Source organism: Bison bison, unplaced genomic scaffold (genome assembly GCF_000754665.1).
Source record: "Bison bison bison isolate TAMUID 2011002044 unplaced genomic scaffold, Bison_UMD1.0 scf7180017864440, whole genome shotgun sequence".
NCBI classification, from domain to species: Eukaryota; Metazoa; Chordata; class Mammalia; order Artiodactyla; family Bovidae; genus Bison; species Bison bison.
In genome coordinates, this window is record NW_011495002.1 from 2,574,750 (window position 1) to 2,598,431 (window position 23,682).

The 23,682-nt window shown below is 42.0% G+C and overlaps 1 protein-coding gene across 1 annotated transcript in view; it reads right to left on the reverse strand.

The window, feature by feature from the left end:
* Positions 1-23,682, reverse strand: part of MARCH11 (membrane-associated ring finger (C3HC4) 11) — a gene marked incomplete at its 5' end in the record, with an annotated part of 116,088 nt that overhangs the window by 3,016 nt on the left and 89,390 nt on the right. The window contains one exon of the mRNA XM_010858809.1: positions 22,218-22,410. Within this exon, the coding sequence (XP_010857111.1) occupies positions 22,218-22,410 (193 nt within the window). The remainder of the gene's footprint in view (positions 1-22,217; positions 22,411-23,682) is intronic.

Sequence of the window (23,682 nt, forward strand, 5' to 3'; positions counted from 1 at the left end):
GAAAGAGGAGAGTGAAAAAGTCGGCTTAAAGCTCAACATTCAGAAAACTAAGATCACGGCATCTGGTCCCATCACTTCATGGGAAATAGATGGGGAAACAGTGGAAACAAGTGTCAGACTTTATTTTGGGGGGCTCCAAAATCACTGCAGATGGCGACTGCAGCCATGAAATTAAAAGATGCTTACTCCTTGGAAGGAAAGTTATGCCCAACCTAGATAGCAGGTAGATATTCAAAAGCAGAGATATTACTTTGCCAACAAAGGTCCATCTAGTCAAGGCTATGGTTTTTCCAGTGCTCATGTATGGATGTGAGAGTTGGACTGTGAAGAAAGGTGAGCACCGAAGAATTGATGCTTTTGAACTGTGGTGTTGGAGAAGACTCTTGAAAGTCCCTTGGACTGCAAGGAGATCCAACCAGTCCATTCTGAGGGAGATCAGTCCTGGGATTTCTTTGGAAGGAATGATGCTAAAGCTGAAACTCCAGTACTTTGGCCACCTCATGAGAAGAGTTGACTCATTGGAAAAGACTCTGATGCTGGGAGGGATTGGAGGCAGGAGGAGAAGGGGATGACAGAGGCTGAGACGGCTGGATGGCATCACTGACTCGATGGACGTGAGTTTGAGTGAACTCCGGGAGTTGGTGATGGACAGGGAGGCCAGGTGTGCTGCAATTCATGGGGTCGCAAAGAGTCGGACACGACTGAGCAACTGAACTGAACTGAAGACGCTGCTGGTAGGTGATGGAAATACCTCATCTTTGAAAAATCATACCTATCTAATATCAGAATTTAAATTTTATATCTATCCCATTCTGTTGTTGTTTAGTTGCTATGTTATGAAGGACTCTTTGCAACATCTATCCCTTACCAGGAGATAAATGTCTAACACACGTGACTTAAAGTATTCCAAAGACACTAACATAGGCCACTAAAAAATGCATATGGTGTAATAAACAAAAATATCTTGAACCCAATTATTATATACCACTAAAATAATAAGAAGAAATGTAAACTTTTGTCAATCATAGCAATTCAATTGTTTGATTCTTTTTTCCCTAAGGAACAATCAGAGTTGACCCAAATGACCAGATGTTTTGGGGAGACAGTCAGAATTATAAGTCAAGACTACCAGATTTTAACTGATAACTTTAATATTAGATTTCTGAAATCTCCACGGGTAATAATTTAACTTTTCTGATTCTGTTTTTCCTCCTTAAAAATGTGATTGGAATACCTAATCTGTATATTCCACCAGATGCTATGAAGAGAGATTGAAATTAATCAACTATAAAGCACTCAGATTTCCTTGGGGGTGGTAATTATCTAAATATAAGACATTATTATTAATTACAAATCAATAGTGAATCTTTGTGGTGCAGTGAAAGTCGTTCAGTGGCGTCTGACTCTTTGCGACTCTATAGTCGCATGGACTCTATAGTCCATGGAATTCTATGGACTCTATAATCCATGGAATTCTCTAGGCCAGAATACTGGAATGGATAGCCTTTTCCTTCTCCAGGGAATCTTCCCAACCTGGGGATGGAACCTAGGTCTCCCACATTGCAGGTGGATTCTTTACCAGCTAAGTCACAAGGGTGGTGAGGGGCATTCATTCACAATAATCACAAGACCATTACAGTCTGCAACAGGTTCATTCTGGATAAGGGCAGCAATGGGGAGGGGGGCTGGTTTCACCAGGGAAATCCACTCATTTCATAGGATCCTAGTCTTTTTTGTTGATTTCCTTTGAAAGACCAGAAATCAAATCAGTTACTTGAGCGTAAATCATTTTCTGGGAATATATTCCTGTAGCCTTTTCCTAAATATATAAATCTACCCAACAAGCAGAAAGAAATCCCACAGTCTTTATAGTACGTTCTGAACTAAATTTAAAGAAGGAGAACTACTTGAAGTTCTCATGAAGATAAGTCCTCTTAAGTTTTCCCCTGCATGTGCTGCTTCTTAATTGCATTTAAGTTATGAGAGATGTTTCGACTTGGCTTTATTCTCCATAGTGAAAAGTGAAAGTCACTCAGTCGTGTCCAACTCTTTGTGACCCCATGGTCTATACAGTCCATGGAATTCTCCAGGCCAGAATACTGAAGTGGGTAGCCTTTCCCTTCTCCAGGGGATCTTCCCAATTCAGGGATCAAACTCAGGTCTCCTGCATTGCAGGTAGTAGATTCTTTACCAGCTGATCCACAAAGGAAGCCCAAGAATACTGGAGTGGGTATATATCCCTTCTCCAGCAGATCTTCCTGACCCAGAAATCAAACCAGGGTCTCCTGCTTTGCAGGCTGATTCTTTACCAACTGAGCTATCAGGGAAGCCCATATTCTCCATAAATGTCTGGAATTGCTCCTCGCCCTCTAGAGGCTCTCATTTTATCAAAATATGAGGTACCCCATCTCACCACAAGACTGTCCTTTGTAATGTACACTTTCCCTCTTTCTCCTTTAGAGTATTTGAAGCTGTGGCAAATACCATTTGTGTTTATGAATGTTCATGAGAAAATTTGACTACTATGACCATTGAAATCCAGAGGTAAGGATTCACTTCATTCTAGTTCATGTGTTGAGAATCCTCCTGATGCTTGGTCCCCTCTTGTTTCATAACTGATCACTTCACATCATCCATAGCCACTCTCTGACTCACATCTCAAGATAAGCCTTAAAATGAATTTGTCATCTTGACATTTTGGGTCATAGGAAAACAAGCTTAGATTTACTTCATCTGAGTCACTAACTCTGAAGTGAAAAGCAATGAACATTTCTAGAAAATGTAAATATTAAATATTTTATGGTCCTTGCTACATTATTAATGGCAAAGATGTCAACAAGGTGTGATTCATGGGAACTTGGGAGTTTTGAGACTTGAGAAGAATATGTGTATAGGTGTCCCTGTGTGTGTGGTTGGTTTATTTTTTATTTTATCATTTTCGTGCCAGTAGCATTTACTTACCGAGAAGGCAATGGCACCCCACTCCAGTACTTTTGCCTAGAAAATCCCATGGATGGAGGAGCCTGGTAGGCTGCAGTCCATGGGGTCGCTAGAGTCAGACACGACTGAGCAACTTCACTTTGACTTTTCACTTTCATGCATTGGAGAATGAAATGGCAACCCACTCCAGTGTTCTTGCCTGGAGAGTCCTGGAGACGGGGAAGCCTGGTGGGCTGCCATCTGTGGGGTTGCACAGAGTCGGACACAACTGAAGTGACTTAGCAGCAGCAGCAGCATTTAATTAGAGCATCCCTTTATTGATGTACAAAGGAACATTTTTGTTATGAAATAATCTTTATCAACAGAAAAGGTTTAAATAGTTTCTGGGTTCATTGAAATAAGGGGACAGTGCTTATGAAAGTAAAATATATCCCAAATTTGGAAGTGATGTGCTGGTTGAAATTCTTATATGGTAGTAGAAAATGAGCTAACTAACCAAGAAATAATGCGAAGACTCTCAAGGTACACAGACTAATGTGTGCATCTATGTGCACACATAGATGTATACACTATTTATCTATGTTTATTTCATTATAGACAAATATGCTGTGCTGTGCTTACTCGCTCGGTCATGTCTGACTCTCTATGATCCCATGGACTGTAGCCCGTCAGGCTCCTCTGTCCATGGGGATTCTCCAGGCAAGAATACTGAAGTGGGTTGCCATGCCTTCCTCCAGGGATCTTCCCAACCCAGGGATCAAACCCAGCTCTCCTGCATTGCAGGCAGATTCTTTACTGTCCAAGCGACCAGGGAAGCCCAAGAATACTGGAGTGGGTAGCCTATCCCTTCTCCAGGGGATCTTCCTGCCACAGGAATTGAACCAGGGTCTCCTGCATTGCAGGTGGATTCTTTACCAGATGAGCTACCAGGGAAGGCCATAGACAAATGGTAAGTTACAATTAACAGAGACTTGCAAATTTTGTGGTCAAATATAAACAAATGTTTATATTAACTACCAAACCACCAGTCTAATCATTTCATTTCTTATGTAATCTTGACTGCAACTCTACAAATAGATATATTATTGAATAGTTAGATTCCCTGTTAAGAAAACTGAGACCTAGAGAGATTTAGCCAGTTGTCCAATGTTATGATGATATAAGCTCTGAGACTGAAGCCCAAATCTGTCTAATTGCAAACCTTGAGTGCTACAAGCCTATTCAGGGTAAATTTCCAATGGATGTTTGTATCTTCTAGTCACATAATGACCAACTGAAAGAGATCACTCTATTGACTGAATGTATCTCCCAAAATTCATACGTTGAAGCACTAATCTTTAACACGATGGTATTTGGAGGTGGGATCTTTGGGAGTTAATTAGAGTTATAATTCCTGAGAATGACTAATGCCCTTATACAAAGGGAAAGAGATGTGAGTTTTCTGTGTGCAAATGTGTGTGTGTGTACACCAAAGAAAGGCCTTGTGGGATAATAACAGGGAGAAGAGAGCCCTCACCAGACTGAGTAAGCCAGCAACTTGACTTTGGACTTCCCACAACCTTCAAAACTATAAGAAATAAACGTTTATTGTTTAAGCCACTCAGGCTGTGGTATTTTGTTATAGCAGTTCAAACAAACCAAGACAGACCTGGTATATAAACTACAATACCCTCATTTAAAATACGAGTAAATTAAGACCCAGAAACTGTGATTTGGGCAAAGTGATATAATTAGTTGCCATTTTTAATATCCTTGGGTGTCACCAACACTATTTCATCTCTAGGAGTACCAATAAAACAGCCTTTGCATTTGCCCCCATCCCAGGAGAGAGAAGTGTGAGGCAACACTGTGAGTGGTGCACGTGCTGTCTGGTAAGCTGTCCCATCCTGAGCTGTCCCAAGATATGCAAAATCCTAATTATGACACAACCTAAAGGCCTGTGTGTGCGTCAGTCACAGAGACCCTTGGGAAAGCTAAAGAACTCTCAGTAGATAATTGGCCATAAAAGGTTCTCTTGATTGTGAAAATGTCCAAGATTTCTCAATTAAATTTAACTATTCTCCCTGGCCAAGATTCTTTTTCTCTCCCTCTTTCTCAGTGAGTTTCCACATAACTGAACTCTGTAAATATAATCTGTGTCATTCTGAATAGTCAGTGTGTACCATCAGCAGAATGGTGACTTTTGGCCCCTTTTAACTCCATTTAAGAAGAACAGATTAGAGTAAATTAGAGTCAGTCTCATAAAGTAGCCAGAGAAGGCAATGGCACCCCATTCCAGTACTCTTGCCTGGAAAATCCCATGGACAGAGGAGCCTGGTGGGCTGCAGTCCATGGGGTCGCTGAGGGTTGGACACGACTGAGAGACTTCACTTTCACTCTTCACTTTTATGCATTGGAGAAGGAAATGGCAACCCACTCCAGTGTTCTTGCCTGGAGAATCCCAGGGATGGGGGAGCCTGGTGGGCTGCCATCTATGGGGTCGCACAGAGTTGGACATGACTGACGTGACTTAGCAACAGTAACAGCATAAAGTACCCCCAGTTTTACTACTTAATTCCCCTGGAGGAACTTGGCGAAGACCAGAGTGTGGTTATAACAACGAGGGTTAACCAAATAAGACAGTGGCCCAAGATATTTTCTGTTAAGGTCATCTTTGCTAGAATGTAATAAAATGCATTAATTCTTCTTTCACATTTTCCTAAGATACTCTACAGTTAAACGCCCAACAGTTATGGAAATTTAGATGTAAGAGTAGAGGTAGTCACTTTAAAAGTCACTCTTCCATTGTTGAATCTTGTTAATATGAATCTTGAAGAAATAACCACAAGTTATTTCTATGTATGCTGAATGGGTTTTGTTGGACTCAAATATATATGAAGCTTAAAGTAAAACAAAAATCAGGAAAACAAAAGAAGTGCAAAAATACAAAACTTAAATAGAGATATAAAGATTGAAGTGAAAGTCATTCAGTCATGTCTGACTCTTTGCAACCCCATGGACTGTATAGTCCATGGAATTCTCCAGGCCACTATACTGGAGTGGGTAGCCTTTCCCTTCTCCAGGGATCTTCCCAACCCAGGAATCGAACTGGGATCTCCTGTATTGCAGGTGTATTTTTTACCAATTGAGCTATGAGGGAAGCCCATAGAGACTGAAAGACAATACATATTCAATTGCAGAAATCACTAAGTTCGCAGAAGAAAGTGATCATTCTAATACCCTAAATCTAGGCCTCTGGGAGCTAGGTATATCAAGCTATATCTTGATATACCCCTACCCCAAGAACCCTGGTGGCTCAGAGGATAAAGTGTCTGCCTGCAAAGCGGGAGACCTGAGTTCGATGGGTCAGGTCAGGAAGATCCCCTGGAGAAGGAAATGGCAACCCACTCCAGTACTCTTGCCTGGAGAATCCCAGGTATGGAGAAGCCTGGTAAGCTATAGTCCATGGGTCGCAAAGAGTCAGATACGAAGGAGCGACTTCACTTCACTTCACTTCACTTCACTTCACTTCACCCCCAGAACCAAGTTGAGAATGGTAGGCTGGTCATGAGAGTTTAAAGCTCAGCGGTTCAAAAACAGATTCATCATGAGCACTGGCAAAAAAATCTGCGCAAGAAATGAGATAAAGACAACAAATTATTCAGAAACTTCTCACGATATGGAAATCCTTGATACTAGAGACTGGCTAATATCTAAATTTGGATGGTCTAATTCTCTGCATCCTCAAAGTAGAGAATGGCACCCACGAAGAAATGATCATAGTGAAGACCCTAAGTGACTGCACCTCTGAGAGCACACAAAAGGAAGTTTGCAGCATTTGTTTTACCACATTGTCACCCTCTACACCTTCCTCTCCACTCAATGAAATCTGTGTCACCAGCCTGGATGCCAAGCGCACATTCATGCTGCCCCTTCAATGCTGATGACTACACTCCCTGGGAACAGAACAAGACACAAAGGCAAACTTTAACATGAAGTGTCACTTCTCACTACTTGGTGGTGAGGGAAGCCCTCCCTTTTCTAGAAGGTCCTGACATAATGTGGATTTGCTTCTCAACCTACCATCCTCATTTCAGCTAATGACCATCCCCTCAAATCAGTTCAGCTAAAACCCAATGATCACCTAGGTAGTCTATCCTCTTGCCCTGAATTCTGCTAATTCTGTCTTCTTAACAAATCTCAGATAAAACCACAGAACAGAGAACCTTCTGTCTGTGACCCCAATCAGCCATGTACTCTCTGAGGACAGGAATCCTAATCCTACTTCAATTGCTGATACATAGTAGGAACTCAATAAATCTTTGCTAAATGAGAGGGAGTGAGAAAGAGAAGAGTAACTGTCTCTGGAATCTAAAAGATGATAAGACTGACTTCATCTGGGTGCAACAGTGTTGTTAAAACACAAAATGTCTCCAGTACAGTTCTTTCAAAAGTTAGAGTAATACCTGGAGATACCAAAGACAAACTGAAACGTGTATTCCAAGACTAGAAATGAAAAGGTTTAAAAATGTGGGCCTTTATTTCATAACAGTGGGTTTTGCCCCACCCCTTTCAAAATAAACACACACACACACACACACACACACACAGCCTGCCAGAAGTAGAAGAGGGAAAATTCTTTACAAGGGCTTGTTTTAGCCTCAGTAAATTGTAGCAGCCTCCCCCTCTATCTTGTTGGCCTGGTCATCAAATGTTTACTTGAGTTAAACAATCATGAATGATATAGTTACAAATGCCTGCACCAGACCAAAAAGCCTAAGATTCAGAAGTGGATATTCTCTTCTATTTCCAGATAAAACAGGAGAATTCAAAAAATGCTGGCCATTTTTCTGACCTCTTGCTCTGTTCAGAAATCCATCCATCAATTAATTATTTTAATGATTTTTTTCTTCCTTTGTAGAAAGGAGATTCTTCTGCTCTTTCAATCACCAGCCCTGGAGCACAAATCTACCATAGGCATATTCACAGAATATTCCTCAAAAGCTGCAAACTTGTTATACATTATAAAATACACAGTATGCAAATTTTTTTTAAAAAAAGGATTATATTATCCAAGTTTCCACCCAACAGGGCTCGAGGAAAAAAAGATCTGTGGATATTATTATTTCAATAAAAGACATAAAGGAATGAGTCCAATACTTTTTTAAATATATAATACAGGTATCCTAGAGTTCCCCTGGGCTTCCCAGATGGTAAAGAATCCACCTAACAATGCAGGAGACCCAGGAGACTCAGGATTCAATTCCTGGGTCAGGAAGATCTCCTGGAGAAGGAAATGGCAACCCATTCCAGTATTCTTGCTGGGATAATCCCATGGACAGAGAGGCTACAGTCCACGGGGTCACAAACAGTCGAACACAACTGAGTGCCTGAGCACACAGACACACAGAGTAACTGGAAGCATGGGTTAGAATTGGTTTAATTTCAGTTGAGTGCAACTCCAATTCTGTCCTTCAAATCATGGACAGATGGAACACCTGGCGTCACAGACATATGAAGTGGACAAACATGGTAACTCAATTTAAAAATTAGGAAATACTGGGTATGATTTAACCCAACCTGTTTATATGCAGAGATGAAGTCTCTGAAGCCCAGAGAAGTGACATAGCTTGACCAATGGGCCACAGTTACATTCAAAGCCAGAATCAGAGCTAGACCCTTGAAGGCTGATTCAGTATACTCCTCTGCAAGAACTCAGATTTCAGGAGCCATCCCTGGCCAAAGCTTGTCCTCACAAGTGTGTCTCTGACCCGAGGAATATTACCTGACTATGACTAGGCAGTCAAAATCTTTCTTCAGTAACACAAGAGGCTGCGATGGTCAGCTCTCCTCTGACCTTTATCCTAAAGTGTGCATGGCCGCATCCGGGTAGGGGATGGGAGGACTGTAGTGACCTTCACAGTATATAAAATATTAATAAATAACTCTGCAAACCTCAATGTTACAGCATCTGGTTTAAAGATAGATGTCTATCTTCTGTGAATTAATTCTTTAAGGATTCAGGATCTACCTTGGTAGATTTCCATTTGTTTCCCACACTCTGGACCAAAGCCAGTACTGAGAAGGAGGCTTAGTGGACTTTTCTTAGTGGCAAGCTGAAATATGTATATGCAAATTTCCCTTCCATCTCCAATGGATAAACTGTCTACTGCAAACTTGCAGATTATGATTTTATTTACCTTAAGGGTAAGCAACACATGTATTGATTGTTTCATTTCATGGGGTAAGAACAATATTTTAGAAGTTTTAATTGAAATATCTAATTAAAACCTGTTTATCTTTGGACCTGACATAGGCTAGTTCAGTTTTGTTGACTTTGCTTTTCATTCCTCTTAAATCACACAGACTGTGGGTAAATATTCCAAACAGAAGCTGTCGTCTCAGCATAAGTAAAATGTATAACTCTTTGACTTCATCCTCATAACATCAGTAGTATTTTGTAGTTGAGAATATCAATTAAATTTGATATATTTGAATTGATGTTAATTAGAATTTTTAACCTGAATATAAAAATGCTTAGATCTTGCTGTTGCTTAGATCTTGCTGCTAAGTCGCTTCAGTCGTGTCCGACTCTGTGCAACCCCATAGACAGCAGCCCACCAGGCTCCCCCGTCCCTCGGATTCTCCAGGCAAGAATTCTGGAGTGGGTTGCCATTTCCTTCTCCAATGCATGAAAGTGAAAAGTGAAAGTGAAGTCACTCAGTCGTGTCCAACTCATAGCAACCCCATGGACTGCAGCCCACCAGGCTCCTCCGTCCATGGGATTTTCCAGGCAAGAGTACTGGAGTGGGGTGCCATTGCCTTCTCCGGCTCAGACCTTAGGCTTCCTTAATATACTATCCTGTGATCTAGCAAGAAAATTCAAGGTTGAGATGTGATTCTTTACATAAATAATTCTTATCAAGAAATTGCTTCACTTAAAACAATGGAGAGAGAAATGGATTTTGGTATGGTAATATTAAATTTTATCTTTAATATGTTTCTGTATATTTTTTGTTCTATTAATTAACAATAAATAAAAGAGTCACAAAATAGCTAATTACCTTGGAATTTTTAGGGAAGTTTTTTTCTCCATTTCCGATCTAAAACTAGTGTTAAAAGAAATATTTATTTCTGGTATCATACCTTAGGTATTTGAGACAGTAACTAAAGAAGTAGTTTCAGTTTATTGAATAGACAGGAACATTTTATAAATTACCAAGTCAAGCTCAGCCTGTAACAGGCTCTGGAGCCACAATCTTGGGTCCCTCTTCTAATCTGCATGGCCTCTGGAAACTAGTTAATGGTGCCTTAGTTTTCTCACCTCTGAGATGAAAAGAGTACCTGCACCCCATAGGACTGTTATGAAGATTGAGTGTGAAAACCGAGGGTAAGTGCTTAGAATGCTGCTTGGATCAGAGTAAACATAATCTTAGCCATCACTGGAGATTTGTTTTGAAAACCTTCTTTCAACATGTTTGGAAATGCACTCATCTCTGTGGTTCTTCCTGACCCCAGAGGAACCCTGTCAGGACACCTACTTGTGTTCCAAGTAGGAACATCGTTTAGAAGAATCACATTCACACTCTCCTTGATGAGAAAGTTCTTTGTTGCAAAATAGTCTGAAGTCAGGAGGTCCCCAAAGACTGGGTGCCAGTTCTGATGAACCATCTCTAGGTTCTGAAATTAAGGGAGCTGCTTCTCGTCATCGTTCCCATTACCACGGGCGCCTTTGCTTTCTCTTCCAAGGAAAACTTCCAGTGTCCAAGTTCAGTTGGCCTCTTTAATAACCTCATTTTAGAATAGCCTAGGGATATATTCAGCTCTCTCCAAAGTTGCTGTAATTGTTCCAAGCCTCATGTGTTTAGAAATCACACAACCGCTCTTGTGGACAACAGTCAAGTTGGAGAGAGAGTGACGTTGCACAAAACACACACACACACACACGTGTGCATGCTCACATACAGAATGAAACCACAAGGGATGTCCCCTCCTGACCCCTCAGCTGCTCCCAATAATCTCGGATGACTGGTTCCCTGGCTCCTGGATCTCTGCAGCCCCACACAGCCACCCCCTTCTTGTCCATGTGGATGACTTGACCGTGACCTGACTTGTGTAACTCTTACCCTCTGCTGTCCCTCCTTCACTTCAGCTCAGGCCTCTCCCTTCCAGAAACTGGTCCAACCACAAGCCCTGACACTCTCCCAGCTTTGCTGGCAACCACCGCCTCCAGGGCTTCTCACTCATCCACTTTCTTCATTTTAAAGGTGGTGGTGGTTTAGTCACTAAGTCATGTCCGACTCTTGCGATCTCATGGACTGCAGCCTGCCAGGTTCCTCTGTGCATGGGATCCTCCAGGCAAGAATACTGGAATGGGTTGCCATTTCCTTCTCCAGGGGATCTTCCCGACCCAGAAATTGAACCCGAGTCTTCTGTATTGCAGGAAGATTCTTTATCAACTGAGCTACTTCATTTCAATGAATGCACCCTATTCTGCTTCCTTATGACTTCAAGCCCCTCTACTGGGCAATCTTCCTCCAATTGGTCAGCTCCTTTCTGGCTTTGGTTCCTTCCCCAGTCTCTGAGAAAGCAATCCCATCCTGTAATTACTCTCCACCTCTCAAGGTGAAGGACAAGGTTGATCTTTGTCCTTGCTGGTATTCCAGCAACTCTGGATATAAAGCCTCATCCTAGCCTAGCCTCACTATTTCACCCCTCTGCACTCACTCCTCAGCCCTAATGGGTAAAAACATGCAGCCTCCTGGCCCTGTAGACTGGGGCACCCCTGGCCCAGCCTCAGGAGGGCAGTCAGCCATGTCCTGTGGTTCCTCTTGTCTCCTGGCTTAGCCTCCTCTCCCCAGAGCTCTCTGCAGCTGACCATCACTTATGCTCTCGACAGACTCCTCTACCCACACAGTGCCTTCTCCACCTCAGCAGAGGACCACATGACCTACTACCAAGCAGGAGATGTAGGAGAGGCAGATTCAATCCCTGGGTTGGGAAGATCCCCTGGAGGAGGAAACAGCAACCCACTCCAGTATTCTTGCCTGGAGAATTCCATGGACAGGGGAGCCTGGAGGGCTACAGTCCATGGGGTCGCAAAGAGTTGGACATGACTGAGAGACTGAACACATATCCACCTACTGCCTGAGCAACAGATCTTTTGCAAGGAGGTCCCTCTGTTTACTCTCCCAGAGCAGCACATGAGGCATTTACAGCCATGTCCACCCTCTCCTCCCCCGCCTGCCCATCTCAGGGTTGGGAGGACCCTTCCTGTGCAAGACAGACCCCTCTCCTGAGTGCTGAGTTCCATCTCTGCACCTCAAGGGCATCCAGCTGTCCCACCCCCCTGGATCTTCAATCTGCCTTCTGATTCTTTCTAAGTCTGTCTTCTCAACATTTGCTCAAACCTCACTCCGCCATGAAAACAAGCGTAACTTTTCTCAATTCTACACCCCCATCTCTAGATTCTACCCTCATTTGACTGTGCTCTTTTTCAAACATGATTTATAAACTTACATCCTGAGCCCCTTCTGCCTATCCCAGCCATTCTCTGCAAACCGTTTCTATCCAGCCAACCCCCACACTGCCAAACCCAGTGATGCATTTTGGCTTGATTTCACCTACTCTTGATAAAGCATCTGGCACTGTCAGCCGCTTGCTCCTCCACCCCCAAGTCCCTTCCTCACCTCAGCCGACCCCACTCTCTCCTTCTCTGGCCATGCTCAGCTCTCTGCTTGCTCTGTGTCTGTCTTCTTCAAAATGCTGCTCATCTCTCCTGAATCACTTGCCTTGCAGACGCTGGTTTCAACTACCAGATATAAACCCCCAGCTCAAATTTCCAACCCTAAGGATGATTACCTTTCCCCCATCTGCTCTCACATATATTTCTCTCCTGGCACTTTCCATGTTGTATCTTAATTGCTCATTTCTCTGACTGTCTCTCGCCAGTAGCTGGAGAGCAGAGAGGATGCTATAGTCCAAAAGCTCTTCTGCAAAGGGCCAGACTGTAAGTACTATAGGTTATATAGATATTACAGTCCCTCTTCGTTGAGGCTGCAACCACTCATTGATAACACATCAATGAATGGATAGGACCAGGTTACAACAAAACATTTTTTATGGCCACGGAAATTTATATTTGACATAATTTCCATATGTGATGAAATGATATTCTTTTAATGTTTATTCAACCATTTCAAAACGTAAAAATCATTCTTAGATCTTGGATGGTAAAAACAGGCAGCAGACTCTGAACTAATTGTATCTCTAGCCTGTGCTCCAGGCTTGGGACACGATAAATACCCAATTAATGTTGGCCCAATAGATGACTAATACTTGTTTGGCTAAACCGCCCCCAATTTCATGCGTGCCTAGTGGCACAGTTGTGTCTGACTCTTTGTGACTTTGTGTCTGACTGCAGCCCTCCAGGCTCCTCTGTCCATGGGCTTCTCCAGGCAAGAATATTGGAGTGGGTTGCCATTTCCTTCTCCAGGGGATCCTCCTGACCCAGGGATCAAAACAGCATCTCCTTCACTGTGGGCAGATTCTTTACCATCTGAGCCACCAATTGAAAGAAGTTGAAAGATTCACACTTTTTCCTAAGGAGGAAACAAAGTCACCAACAACAATATATTTGGTCTGCTGCTCAGCTAATCATGTCCATGTTTCGCCAAAAAAAAAACTTGAACTGTACCCAGTCACAGGAGGGGAAGGTTTGGGGTTGGGTTTTCTCTGCCAGGAGGAGGGCTGAAGAGTGAATTTACTTTGAGAGACCGTTTCAGCACAGCCCTGAGGGTAAAAGGAGCAAAAGCAAGATCCCTTCTGCTTTCTTCCCTGGGGTTTTAAAGGCAGCAGTACCACTAATAACCAACTATGATAGTAATCTTTGGAAAAACTGGTAAACATCAGTATGATTAAGGCATAGACAAGCCTATAATTTGTACCTCCAGAGTAAAGAGATAATAACAGCTTTCTTCTCACAGCATATAAAGGGTAAAGAGCTGTTCTTTCCCTAATGATGTTGAATTACAAGAGGCCACTCTGCCTCTCCTTCCAAGGGGTCTGGCTAGATTCTAAGTGAAGTTGGGGCATTTCCTGGGGGCATGAAGCACACCAAGATATTCTGAAATCAGGAAAAATTGTCTCTGGGGCAGTTCTTCTGGGCTTGTAAAGGAATTCTGCTCTAAGAAATAATTCTAAATGAACCAGGAGAGCATTCAAATCTGGTTAACAGCCCTGGCTGCAAGGGTAACGGACCAGCCAGCGTGGCCAACCTCCCAGCCCAGTCTTCCCCTGGGGAGATGTTTGAAGAGAAATCCAGAGGAGCTCCGGGCTGGAGAAGAAGGCTTCTGTCTGTCCTAAGTCAGCAGCTGGGCCGAGGTCTCCCAGGTAGCCAAACTGAGATGCTGGAGGGATGTTGGTCCCCAGTCCAGTTATAGGCCAGGAAACAGAAGAAGGAAACGGAGCCGAGGTGGCTGACTGGTCTTCTCCTGTCTAGAGGGAAAACTGTAATAGGAAGACTCAAAAAGGAAGCACTGGGCTAATTGACTTTTCTAGTTATTTTGCCAAACACTTTTTAAGCTGAGCTTCTTTCCTTTTCACATCTTATGATTCACGCAGATGCACCCACATCCGTGCGTCCTATGAAAATAGGCGTGACACAAAGGCAACCACAACCCCCACCATCCACTGCAACCCAGAGCGCCAAGCAGGGCACACAAGTAGCTTTCACATCCCCGTCCTCCCCCAAGGCTCCGTGTGGACCTACTGGCAGTCTAAGCTCTGTTTTCCCAGGTGATTCCAGTGATTCAGATCCCAGATTTGGTGGTGGTGGTGGTGGTGGTGACTGGGGTGGGACAGGGTGGACTGTCTCCCCCCGAAAAAATCTACTTCACGTGCATCTGAAATCTCATGATCAAAGTCACTGGCAAGTTTGAATGAGTCGGGGCTGTCGTTTGGGCAGAAGAGAAGAAGAGAAGTGGTCCCCATGTCCCACAGAGAAAGCCTCTTCGGGTGGAGATGCCCCACTTCAGGTCAAACTGGGCTCTGTGGTCCAGGCTCTCGGCTGGGAGGACCGGGCAAGAGGTGATCCTGGCGGACATCCACACCTGCTCTGTGCAGGACCTCACTGGCCCTAGGAGTGTGGTGAAACTGAGTGTTTGACAAATTCTATATTTACCCATACATATTCTACAGCTTAAGAAAATGCTGTCTCTCAGCATGTACACACTGCTATATATAAAATAGATCAGTAACAAGGACCTACTGTATAGCACGGGGAACTCAAATCAATACTCTGTAATGACCAAATGGGAAAAAAAGCTAAAGAAAGGGGGACATATGTATCTGGATAACTGATTCACATTGGTGTATACCTGAAACTAACACAACATTGTAAATCAACTGTACTTAATCAACTCAAATCAACTCAAATACATTTTTTTTTTAAAGAAGAAAATTCTGTCTCTGTATCACAACCCAGGGGCTGCACATTTTACAAACCTCACCAACAGTTGCACCTCTGTTTCGTGATGATCACATGTGACAAGGTAAGAACGGGGAAGGGGGTGCTCTTCAGTAAACCCATTTTTTTTCTGCTGTAAATTATTGTGGCATGTTTCAATTCCAATACCAATTTCCTCCAGTAAATGTGTTTTTCACCTAAAATACTCTAAGAAATATTGTCAACTTCTGAATCATGCTGGGAAGTGCCAGAAAGCATGGAAAATTTTAAATGGGATGGTTTCAACGTCACTTATATTTTGTTCAGAGATATAAATATGCATTAGGATTTTCTTCCCTTAGTTGATTCACTTTCTCAATTATGCTTCACTTATGTAATTAGGTTGTATGTGTTGAAATCCAGCTACAGGAAGGAAGATGACCTAGAAGCATCATTTTACGGGAAAACAACCCTGCCATGAAATATACACTGGTCATCCTCCAGGGCAAGGATTCATTCCTTGTAACCAAGACTCTGAATATCCTGAAAGTTTCTGTCAAACTTCTACATCTTTCCTCATATAATATAAAAAAATTGAAAATTTGCATTTTACACTTCCCATCAATCAAATGTTAAATCCTGTGTTACTTTTAGCTGTTCCGCCTGAAGGAAAAAAAAATAGAGAAGTGAAGCAATGTCAAAAGCAAGAGAATTTGTGCCTTTTAAAGAGAATTACTGTGCCTTTTAAACAGTAAATACAGGTCAATCCAAGACCACAGGAATCTGTTGTATTTATTTGTTCTTCCAAAGTTCTAGAATGAAATGTGAATAAAAGTTATCAACTGGTAACTCTAAATAGTTTTCTTGCATTTTCCTGAGTAGCTTTAGCTAGATATATTGTCAACTATGAAAAACAGATTTTCAAAAGGGCCATGATAGATACAAAAATTTATATAGATCAAAAAAAATGGACTTGAAACTTAGGAAAACCTTATATGGACAGCATGAAATTTCTGCAGAAGAAGCACTGTTCAGTATTGACTATAATTGATACAGAAAGAAGAAGGCACCTTGATCTGATCCTTATTCTAGTGTGTCTGGGGTTATTTTTGAATACAATACTGAAATACTGGATCTGCTCTGAAGATCTTGGAAAGCAAAATCCAGCAGGGGTGATCCAGATCACTGCCTCCCAAGACCCCCACCTTCTCCAGCACATCCAGGAGCTCTGGGGTCACTTTCTTCTACACCTATTACACTGTTAATACTGAAAGGCTTTCACTTCTCAATCTCTTTTTCTCACCTAGTAAACACTCCCAGAAATTGCTTTAAGAAAAATTGCTTCCCTTTGTCGCATGGCTCTGTGGCTAACGTCCCGATTCTGTTATTGCTGACTCTCCTGATTATTCTATTTCTCAAACTCAAGTACAAGCATACAGAACAGAGGACGTACTCACACACACACACACACACACACACACACACACACACAGATGTAATGAGCAGGAACCAGAACTACCTTGCAGGATGCTTTTGAAATAATGAGATAAATTATAGGATGGAATTTACACTGTCCTGCTCTTGAAAGCTGCACATGGCAATCCTGATGTCCCTGAGAGACGCCAGACAGGACAAGCTGCATAGGAGCAAGGTCCGGAGTGGCCACTCCCACTTTCTTAGACAAACTTGTCCCACAAACCTAGATAGTCATGCGCTCAGTTACTCAGTCGTGTCTGACTCTTTGCGACACCATGGAGAGAAGAGCCCGGTGGGCTACAGTCCATGGGATTCTCCAGGCAAGAACTGGAGTGGGCTGCCATTTCCTTCTCCAGGGAGATGGTCATAGAATGGATTTTAAGAAAACCACTCTAATGGCGTTAAATACAATCCAAACTACTGATCACCATGTCAAAAAAAGGAAACAGTGAAAAAGATCTCGAAGATATACATCAGCATTGGAGAGGGGACGTTTCTGCACAGGAAGTGAAATGAAAAAGGGCACTGGGAGGGAAAGGTCTTTTTTATAAACTTTATATAATTTCTCAATTGTAAACATGAAAGGTGTTTTAGTCATAATACGTATGTGTTTATATTATGTGGATGACTAACAAAACCTTTTAAAAGAACAACAGTGATCCAAATTTCTAAATTTTGGAGCCACAACCCTCATCACCTTTCCCTTATCATTCCAAGGAAGATACAGATCTTCCAGATGTGGTTTTGGCACTAACCTTGCGCGTGCATGAGACTAGGTAGGTATCAGCACTGCTGCCTGTTTCAGGAATCCCACAGAACAGGGACCATGATGAGGCTTTTGTTCTAGTTTACAGCTTCCATGAGAGGCTGAACTCACCTCCTCAGGGTCACCAGACACTGAGGGGACCTGGTAAGGGCCCTCACTTTCCAGATGCAAGTTCATCAGTTGATTCCCCATCCTATGGTCGCGTCTCAATCCCTCATTTCTTCAAGTCACTCAGAAACATATTCCTTTTGTGGTCCAAGCATCCTTAGAGGGACACGGCCGATATAAGCAGGAGTCTTGTTTTTTCCATGTGCCATGTATGGAGCTGAGAACCAGGTCCTGTGCCCAGAGCCTTGTGCCAGGCACTTGCTTTTAATTTCTGAATTGGCTCATCTTTCTGTGTCCACTGTGCAAAACTTCTTAGGAGGGAGCCACTGTGAGCCTGCTGTGACTATTACTTCTCCCTAAACTGCTGCCCCTGGGCTACAGCATCTCAGTGATTTAGATCCTTTATATTAGTTTTCCTAGTACACAGTCATAGTCTGAATGCCATCTACTTAAATATTTGAAAGAGCTCCCCAAATATAATCTAAAGTTACATCTCTCTGTACTCCCATTTCCTTAAGACAGCTCCCTCTGACAGCTCTCTGTCTAGCTCTGGACCACCACCCTCTCACTGTTAATACCCTTCTCCCAATCCTCTTGCACTCATTTTCACTTTATTCGTCTCATGAAACAGAATTACTTCATCATTTAGGAACTATAACCTGTTATAAAGGTGAAACTTGTCGATCAAACCCTTACACATTTACCATCCCATCATCTAGAAATCTGTCCAATATGGTAGCCATGAGCCACAGGTGGTGATTTATGTGAAGGTTCAGCAAAATTAAATTTAAGATTGAGTTTCTCATTCACACTAAGTACGTTTCAAGTGCTCAACAGACAAATGGAGCTAGTGTCTACGGTACTGGGCAACACAGATACACAACATTTTACTCATTGCAGAAAGTTCTGGAGAACTTTGGACAGCCCTGATCTAAGTATTTAAACTATCATGGTACCCAGACCCTTGGGAGAATTCAAAGCTTTAACAGCAAGAAGAAATTGAATCTTGGGAAAGCAGATGTATTACATGATAATAAATGAAAGTAACAAATTAACTTTGGGAATAAGTAAATTTCCCCACGTTATCTTCCTAAACATTATGTGGGCTTCCTGGATGGCACCAATGCAGGAGATGCCAGAGATGTGGGTTCCATCCCTTGGTCTGGAAGATCCTCTGGAGGAGGAAATGCCGACCCATTCCAGTATTCTTGCCTGGAGAATGCCGGTGGACAGAGGGGCCTGGAGGGCTATAGTTCATGGGCTCACAAAGGTCCCAAAGAGTCAGACGTGACTGAGTGACTGACTGAGCACAACGCATTACTTACCCTGACCGGACTAGAACGCTGTTTAGATTCTGGAATAATCTTCTATGAATTCACAGAAATATTTTTTAAGAAGAACATTTATGAAGCTGTCAATCTGCTCCTTTTCCGTTTAGGTATAAATAAGTTTGAAAAGCTTAGATGAACAGGAATACGGGAATGTTTCCAGCCGCCTTAAAGCCTTCCAAATGGGGAGCCAATCTTACAGCCTCCGGTGGTGACAAGGGGGCCATCTCCCCATGTGCCAAGCATCTCTTCATCCATCAGCCTGCTCAGCTATTACTTCCCCATGAAATCTGCCTGAAACAGTTCCCTTCCCACATAGAACAACCAGTGTCAATCTCCCCCCGCTTTGTTCAACTACCATCTCCTGTGCTTAAGTCCATCCCTGCACATCCTGCTGAATTCTAGTTACTTACATCTGTCCTCCCTGTGTGGCTGGGGGCTCCTAGAGGGCAGGAAAGTGACCGGCTCTCATTTGCATTCCCAGCACTTGGCACTGTGTCTGACACCTAGAAAGCTGATTGGACTGAACAAGCTGGACACAAAGATGTACGCTTTTCACTCCACTCTGGTCTTGCAGTCATGGGTATTTGAGGTATAATCAATGTAAGCTACTTTGTTACTGTCTACATTTAGTTAGCTGACATTTTAATTAATTTGAAATGTTAGCAGGAATAATTACCTGCCACGATCCAGCTGGCTGTTGGTAGCCTACATGTATTTGCTTTCTAAATCTAATAGGTTTCCAATTTCTTGGGGGAAAAATAAGCTTTTCTCTGGGTCCAAAATGGAGAAGGAAATGGCAACCCATTCCAGTATTTTGGCCTGGAAAATTCCATGGACAGAGGGGCCTGACAGGCTACAGTCCATAGGGTGGCAAAGAGTCAGACACCACTGAGCGACTCTCAGTTCACTTCTGGGTCCAAAAAGGCTAACTAATGACATTGCAAAGTGAAATAAATACTGCTGTTCAATCTGAATTCTTTAATATTTTTTAAAATATACAAATAAATCATTGAGTGATGGGACTTTGATTTGATGAGCCAAAAGACAATGAAAAGCACTGTCAATATTTAAAACCTAGATAAAAACTCACTCTCCAAAGCTTCTCCAGGAAAATGTCCACTGGTTTTTTTTCCTAAGAAACTTAACTTTATTAAATGGGCAAACACCCACATTTCAAAAGGGAGGCCAAAATGCGTCTTATGTTGTCAAAAAGATCATTAGTTCCTATGTATGTGCTCTTAAAACCAGAATCCTAATAATCTTGATTAAAAGACTGGCATCAGCAATCAAAATTTAAGATATAATAACTCAGTATTAAATGCAAGCTATGAAATTCAAGAAGACGATTTCCTAAGCAAGAAAGGCCTGGCCCTTTCAGTGTTGTAATAAAGTCAACTGTTTCCCTTCAGGTCAGATTGGGAGCCCAATGGTTCTTTCATTTTTCATCTCTCCTCTAAATATCAATGGAATACCACATTTTATAACTTTTATATTGAAAGATAGAAAACACTATTTCTGAATTTGTTGAGGGATTTGTAGAACAATTCTGTAATCCATCTCAATTTAGAGCCATACCCCAGAGATTTATTTGAATAGAGTTGGAATTTCCAAATGCCTACATATGTATTATCACATTTAATGCAAATTGTTCATATACATGATTAGCCCAATTATTCAGGCCACATCTGCTCAGTTTACATATTTTTCATGACATCTCCCTCCATTATTTCCTTCTTGACTTGAAATTTTATACTTTTCTTTCTTACTAGTCTTGTGTTAGTAACAATGGCAAAAAAAAGAAAAAGAGGTGAAATTCCAGCTGATCATAGTTTTTAAACGTACGAAGTTCTCTTAGAAAAACTGACTGAGAATATTGAAATTGCTGCTAATTGAAAGGCTTTTGTGAGTAGAGGCATTACTCTAAGTGATTTCAAGTCTTTCAGTGTTTGTGTCTTATTCAAACACACTTAATCTACAACTCCCATTTACAAACATAATTATTTTATAATAGTCTTTTCCTTTATTTAAGTCTGTGTGCTATGGAGGCTTATTCCCATTTTTATAGGTGAGGAAAAAAAAAAAGAAATAGAGAGAGACAAGGTTGACCTGTCCGAGCAGAGGCCAGGGTTAGAAACCAAGGCACTCGATGGGAGGTCGAGTCCATTCCCTGAAGTCAGTGGCTCTCACATTATCTGCCCGTCAGTGAGCTTGTGAACACAGATGGTGGCTGGAGAGGGTGTACCCTGAAGTGTTGGATTTGGCAGGTCTGGGGCAGGTCTTGAGAACGTGCATTTCTTTATAAGACGCTGCAGAGGCTGCTGCGGCCAAGGGTGGTCCTCGGACCATACTTTCCTCCCTGGGCTCGTTTTACATCCTGTAAGTTGTCAGCCACATCTGAGCAGGGGCTCTCCTGGGTAAGGTACGGTTGCTCTCCATGCCTGTTCCCCGGTGCCAACTGGTCACCATCGCAACGCCTGTGGCATCTCATACACAAGTAGATGCTGCCTGAATCGGCTTCTGTTTTCCATGGTACAAGGGAAATGAGATTGGGCCAGTGAAACACGTAAAGAACCCTTTCTGTAGCATCTATTTTGGCTAAAGCATCCCATCCTTTTCCTCTTCTGAACCACTAAATGTAATAAGTGAAACTAAGCGGCACAGAATGGCAAGGAAAACTGTCCCCGAGTCCTTACCCTTCCAAGGAGCCCTTTATGTCCTGGGCAGGGAGTCTGAGGTTGCCAGGCCACGACGTAAGACCTCCAGGTATCCGTGTTCTCCCCGGACGCACACTATGGCCGTTGACATTAGTCAATACCTTCCCAGCTTCGTGAGGGGGATTTAGTTGCTGTTCATTCTTAGAAATTAAATGACTATCCTTCCATCGCCCATCCCCAAATAATTTCTTCAACTCCTCCTTCTTTATGGTGCAAAATAAACCACTTTAAAGGGGCATTATCCTGTTCATTTTTTTTTTTTTTCAGATTACTTGAGAACAGAGATGCTACGCTTTTTGAGAAAAGTGGTGGATTGTGGTGCCCCAGGCAGTTAATGAGCTAGAGAACCAAGATCATGTGAACCGCCACATTCTAGGTTAGACCCGACTGATGGAAACGAAAGAGCTGGAAGAAACGGATTACTGACAGTTTGTTAGCGTTGAACGTCATGGTCTTACCTATGCACACTAGATCCATAAAACCATACATTCCATAGCAGATCTGAAAAAGGATGTCCTTCCTCTGCCACACTGCATAGGGGCTGAAGGCTGACCAGAGGAGCCAGGTCACACTCGCTATTAAGAACAGGGATCCTAGAATTACAGCGATCATCTGAACTTTCTCAACCAGTGTTATAGAAATGCTTTGCCACTAAAAGAAAAACAGAGGCATGTAAGAAAAAGTGCTGTGGATAATTTAAAAAGAAAAAAAAAAAACATTTTTAGCCCCATGTTTCTCTTCACGTTAGACCCTTTTCAATTTGATCGGTCCCCAAATGAATTTTTTTTTTCCCATTTCATTCAGTGTATAAAAAATAGACCAGTAGATAAAGATTAATGAATTGCCTCAACTTCATTATTTTCCATAATTCACCACTCTGCAAATTTAATCTAGTTTTATTCCGGATAACCATACTGAGTGCGAATGGCTGAGGAATATTTAGTACTGAGGAATCACATTGTCATCTTTCACACATGCATGAAATTAAATGCACTCTGAAGACACATGATGAGGACTCCTCTGCCTGGAAACTTATTTTGCTATTAATACATCTGGCTACTGCAAAAAAGGGAAGTATCTCCTTTTGTGAAAAAATGTAAAAAGTAAATAAAGAAGCTATATAAGAACATCTGTGAAAAAGTCATTTAACACACTGAAATAATTATAAGGAAACTATAAAACTGTGTGTTATCTGTTATTGCTACATTTCATATGCTCAGATATTACTGGCTATTTATTAACTAATGAGAAATCCATGAAGCCATTCTTGTCAAGATTTAGAATTTGTACTTGAAGGAGTATCTTTGAAACTCACAAACTGTATAAGGGACCACCATTCAATGGAGACAATAATTTGGTGTCCAAAGTATCAACATTTGAGAGGATTTATTGTACAAATGATGAAAAATCTTTCAAGGGTGTTACCAACTTGAGAGAATTAATTAATCATGTTCTCACTTTCATCACTGAGACAGAAACACAACTAGAATGGCTATTATGGTCTGCCAGTAAGTCAAGCAATGAAACTCAGAACAACCCGCACAGTCTCCTTGTGTGTGAGAGTTGTAGCTGTTACAACATATGGCTTGTCAGAAGAATTGCTAAACAGTTTAAATAACCTTTAAAAAACAAATGAGCTTCAACAGTCAGAATCCATTGGGTGAATCTGACAACCTCCTTAAACTCTTTACTTACCTGGAGTGTGAATATGTGAATCCCCAGAAAGAAGTCTATCACTACTCATAACTTCCCTCTCTTCCTCATTGCCTCAGTCTCTCACCACAAATAAGTTACATATAATGATTTTAAGCATGATTTGAACCTTGCGTATTCTTAAGACACATAAGGCTACATTTGTTAAAGATTAAATATCAAAATGAATTCAAAATACTTCATTCTCTCAAGTCACTTACTGGCTTCTCT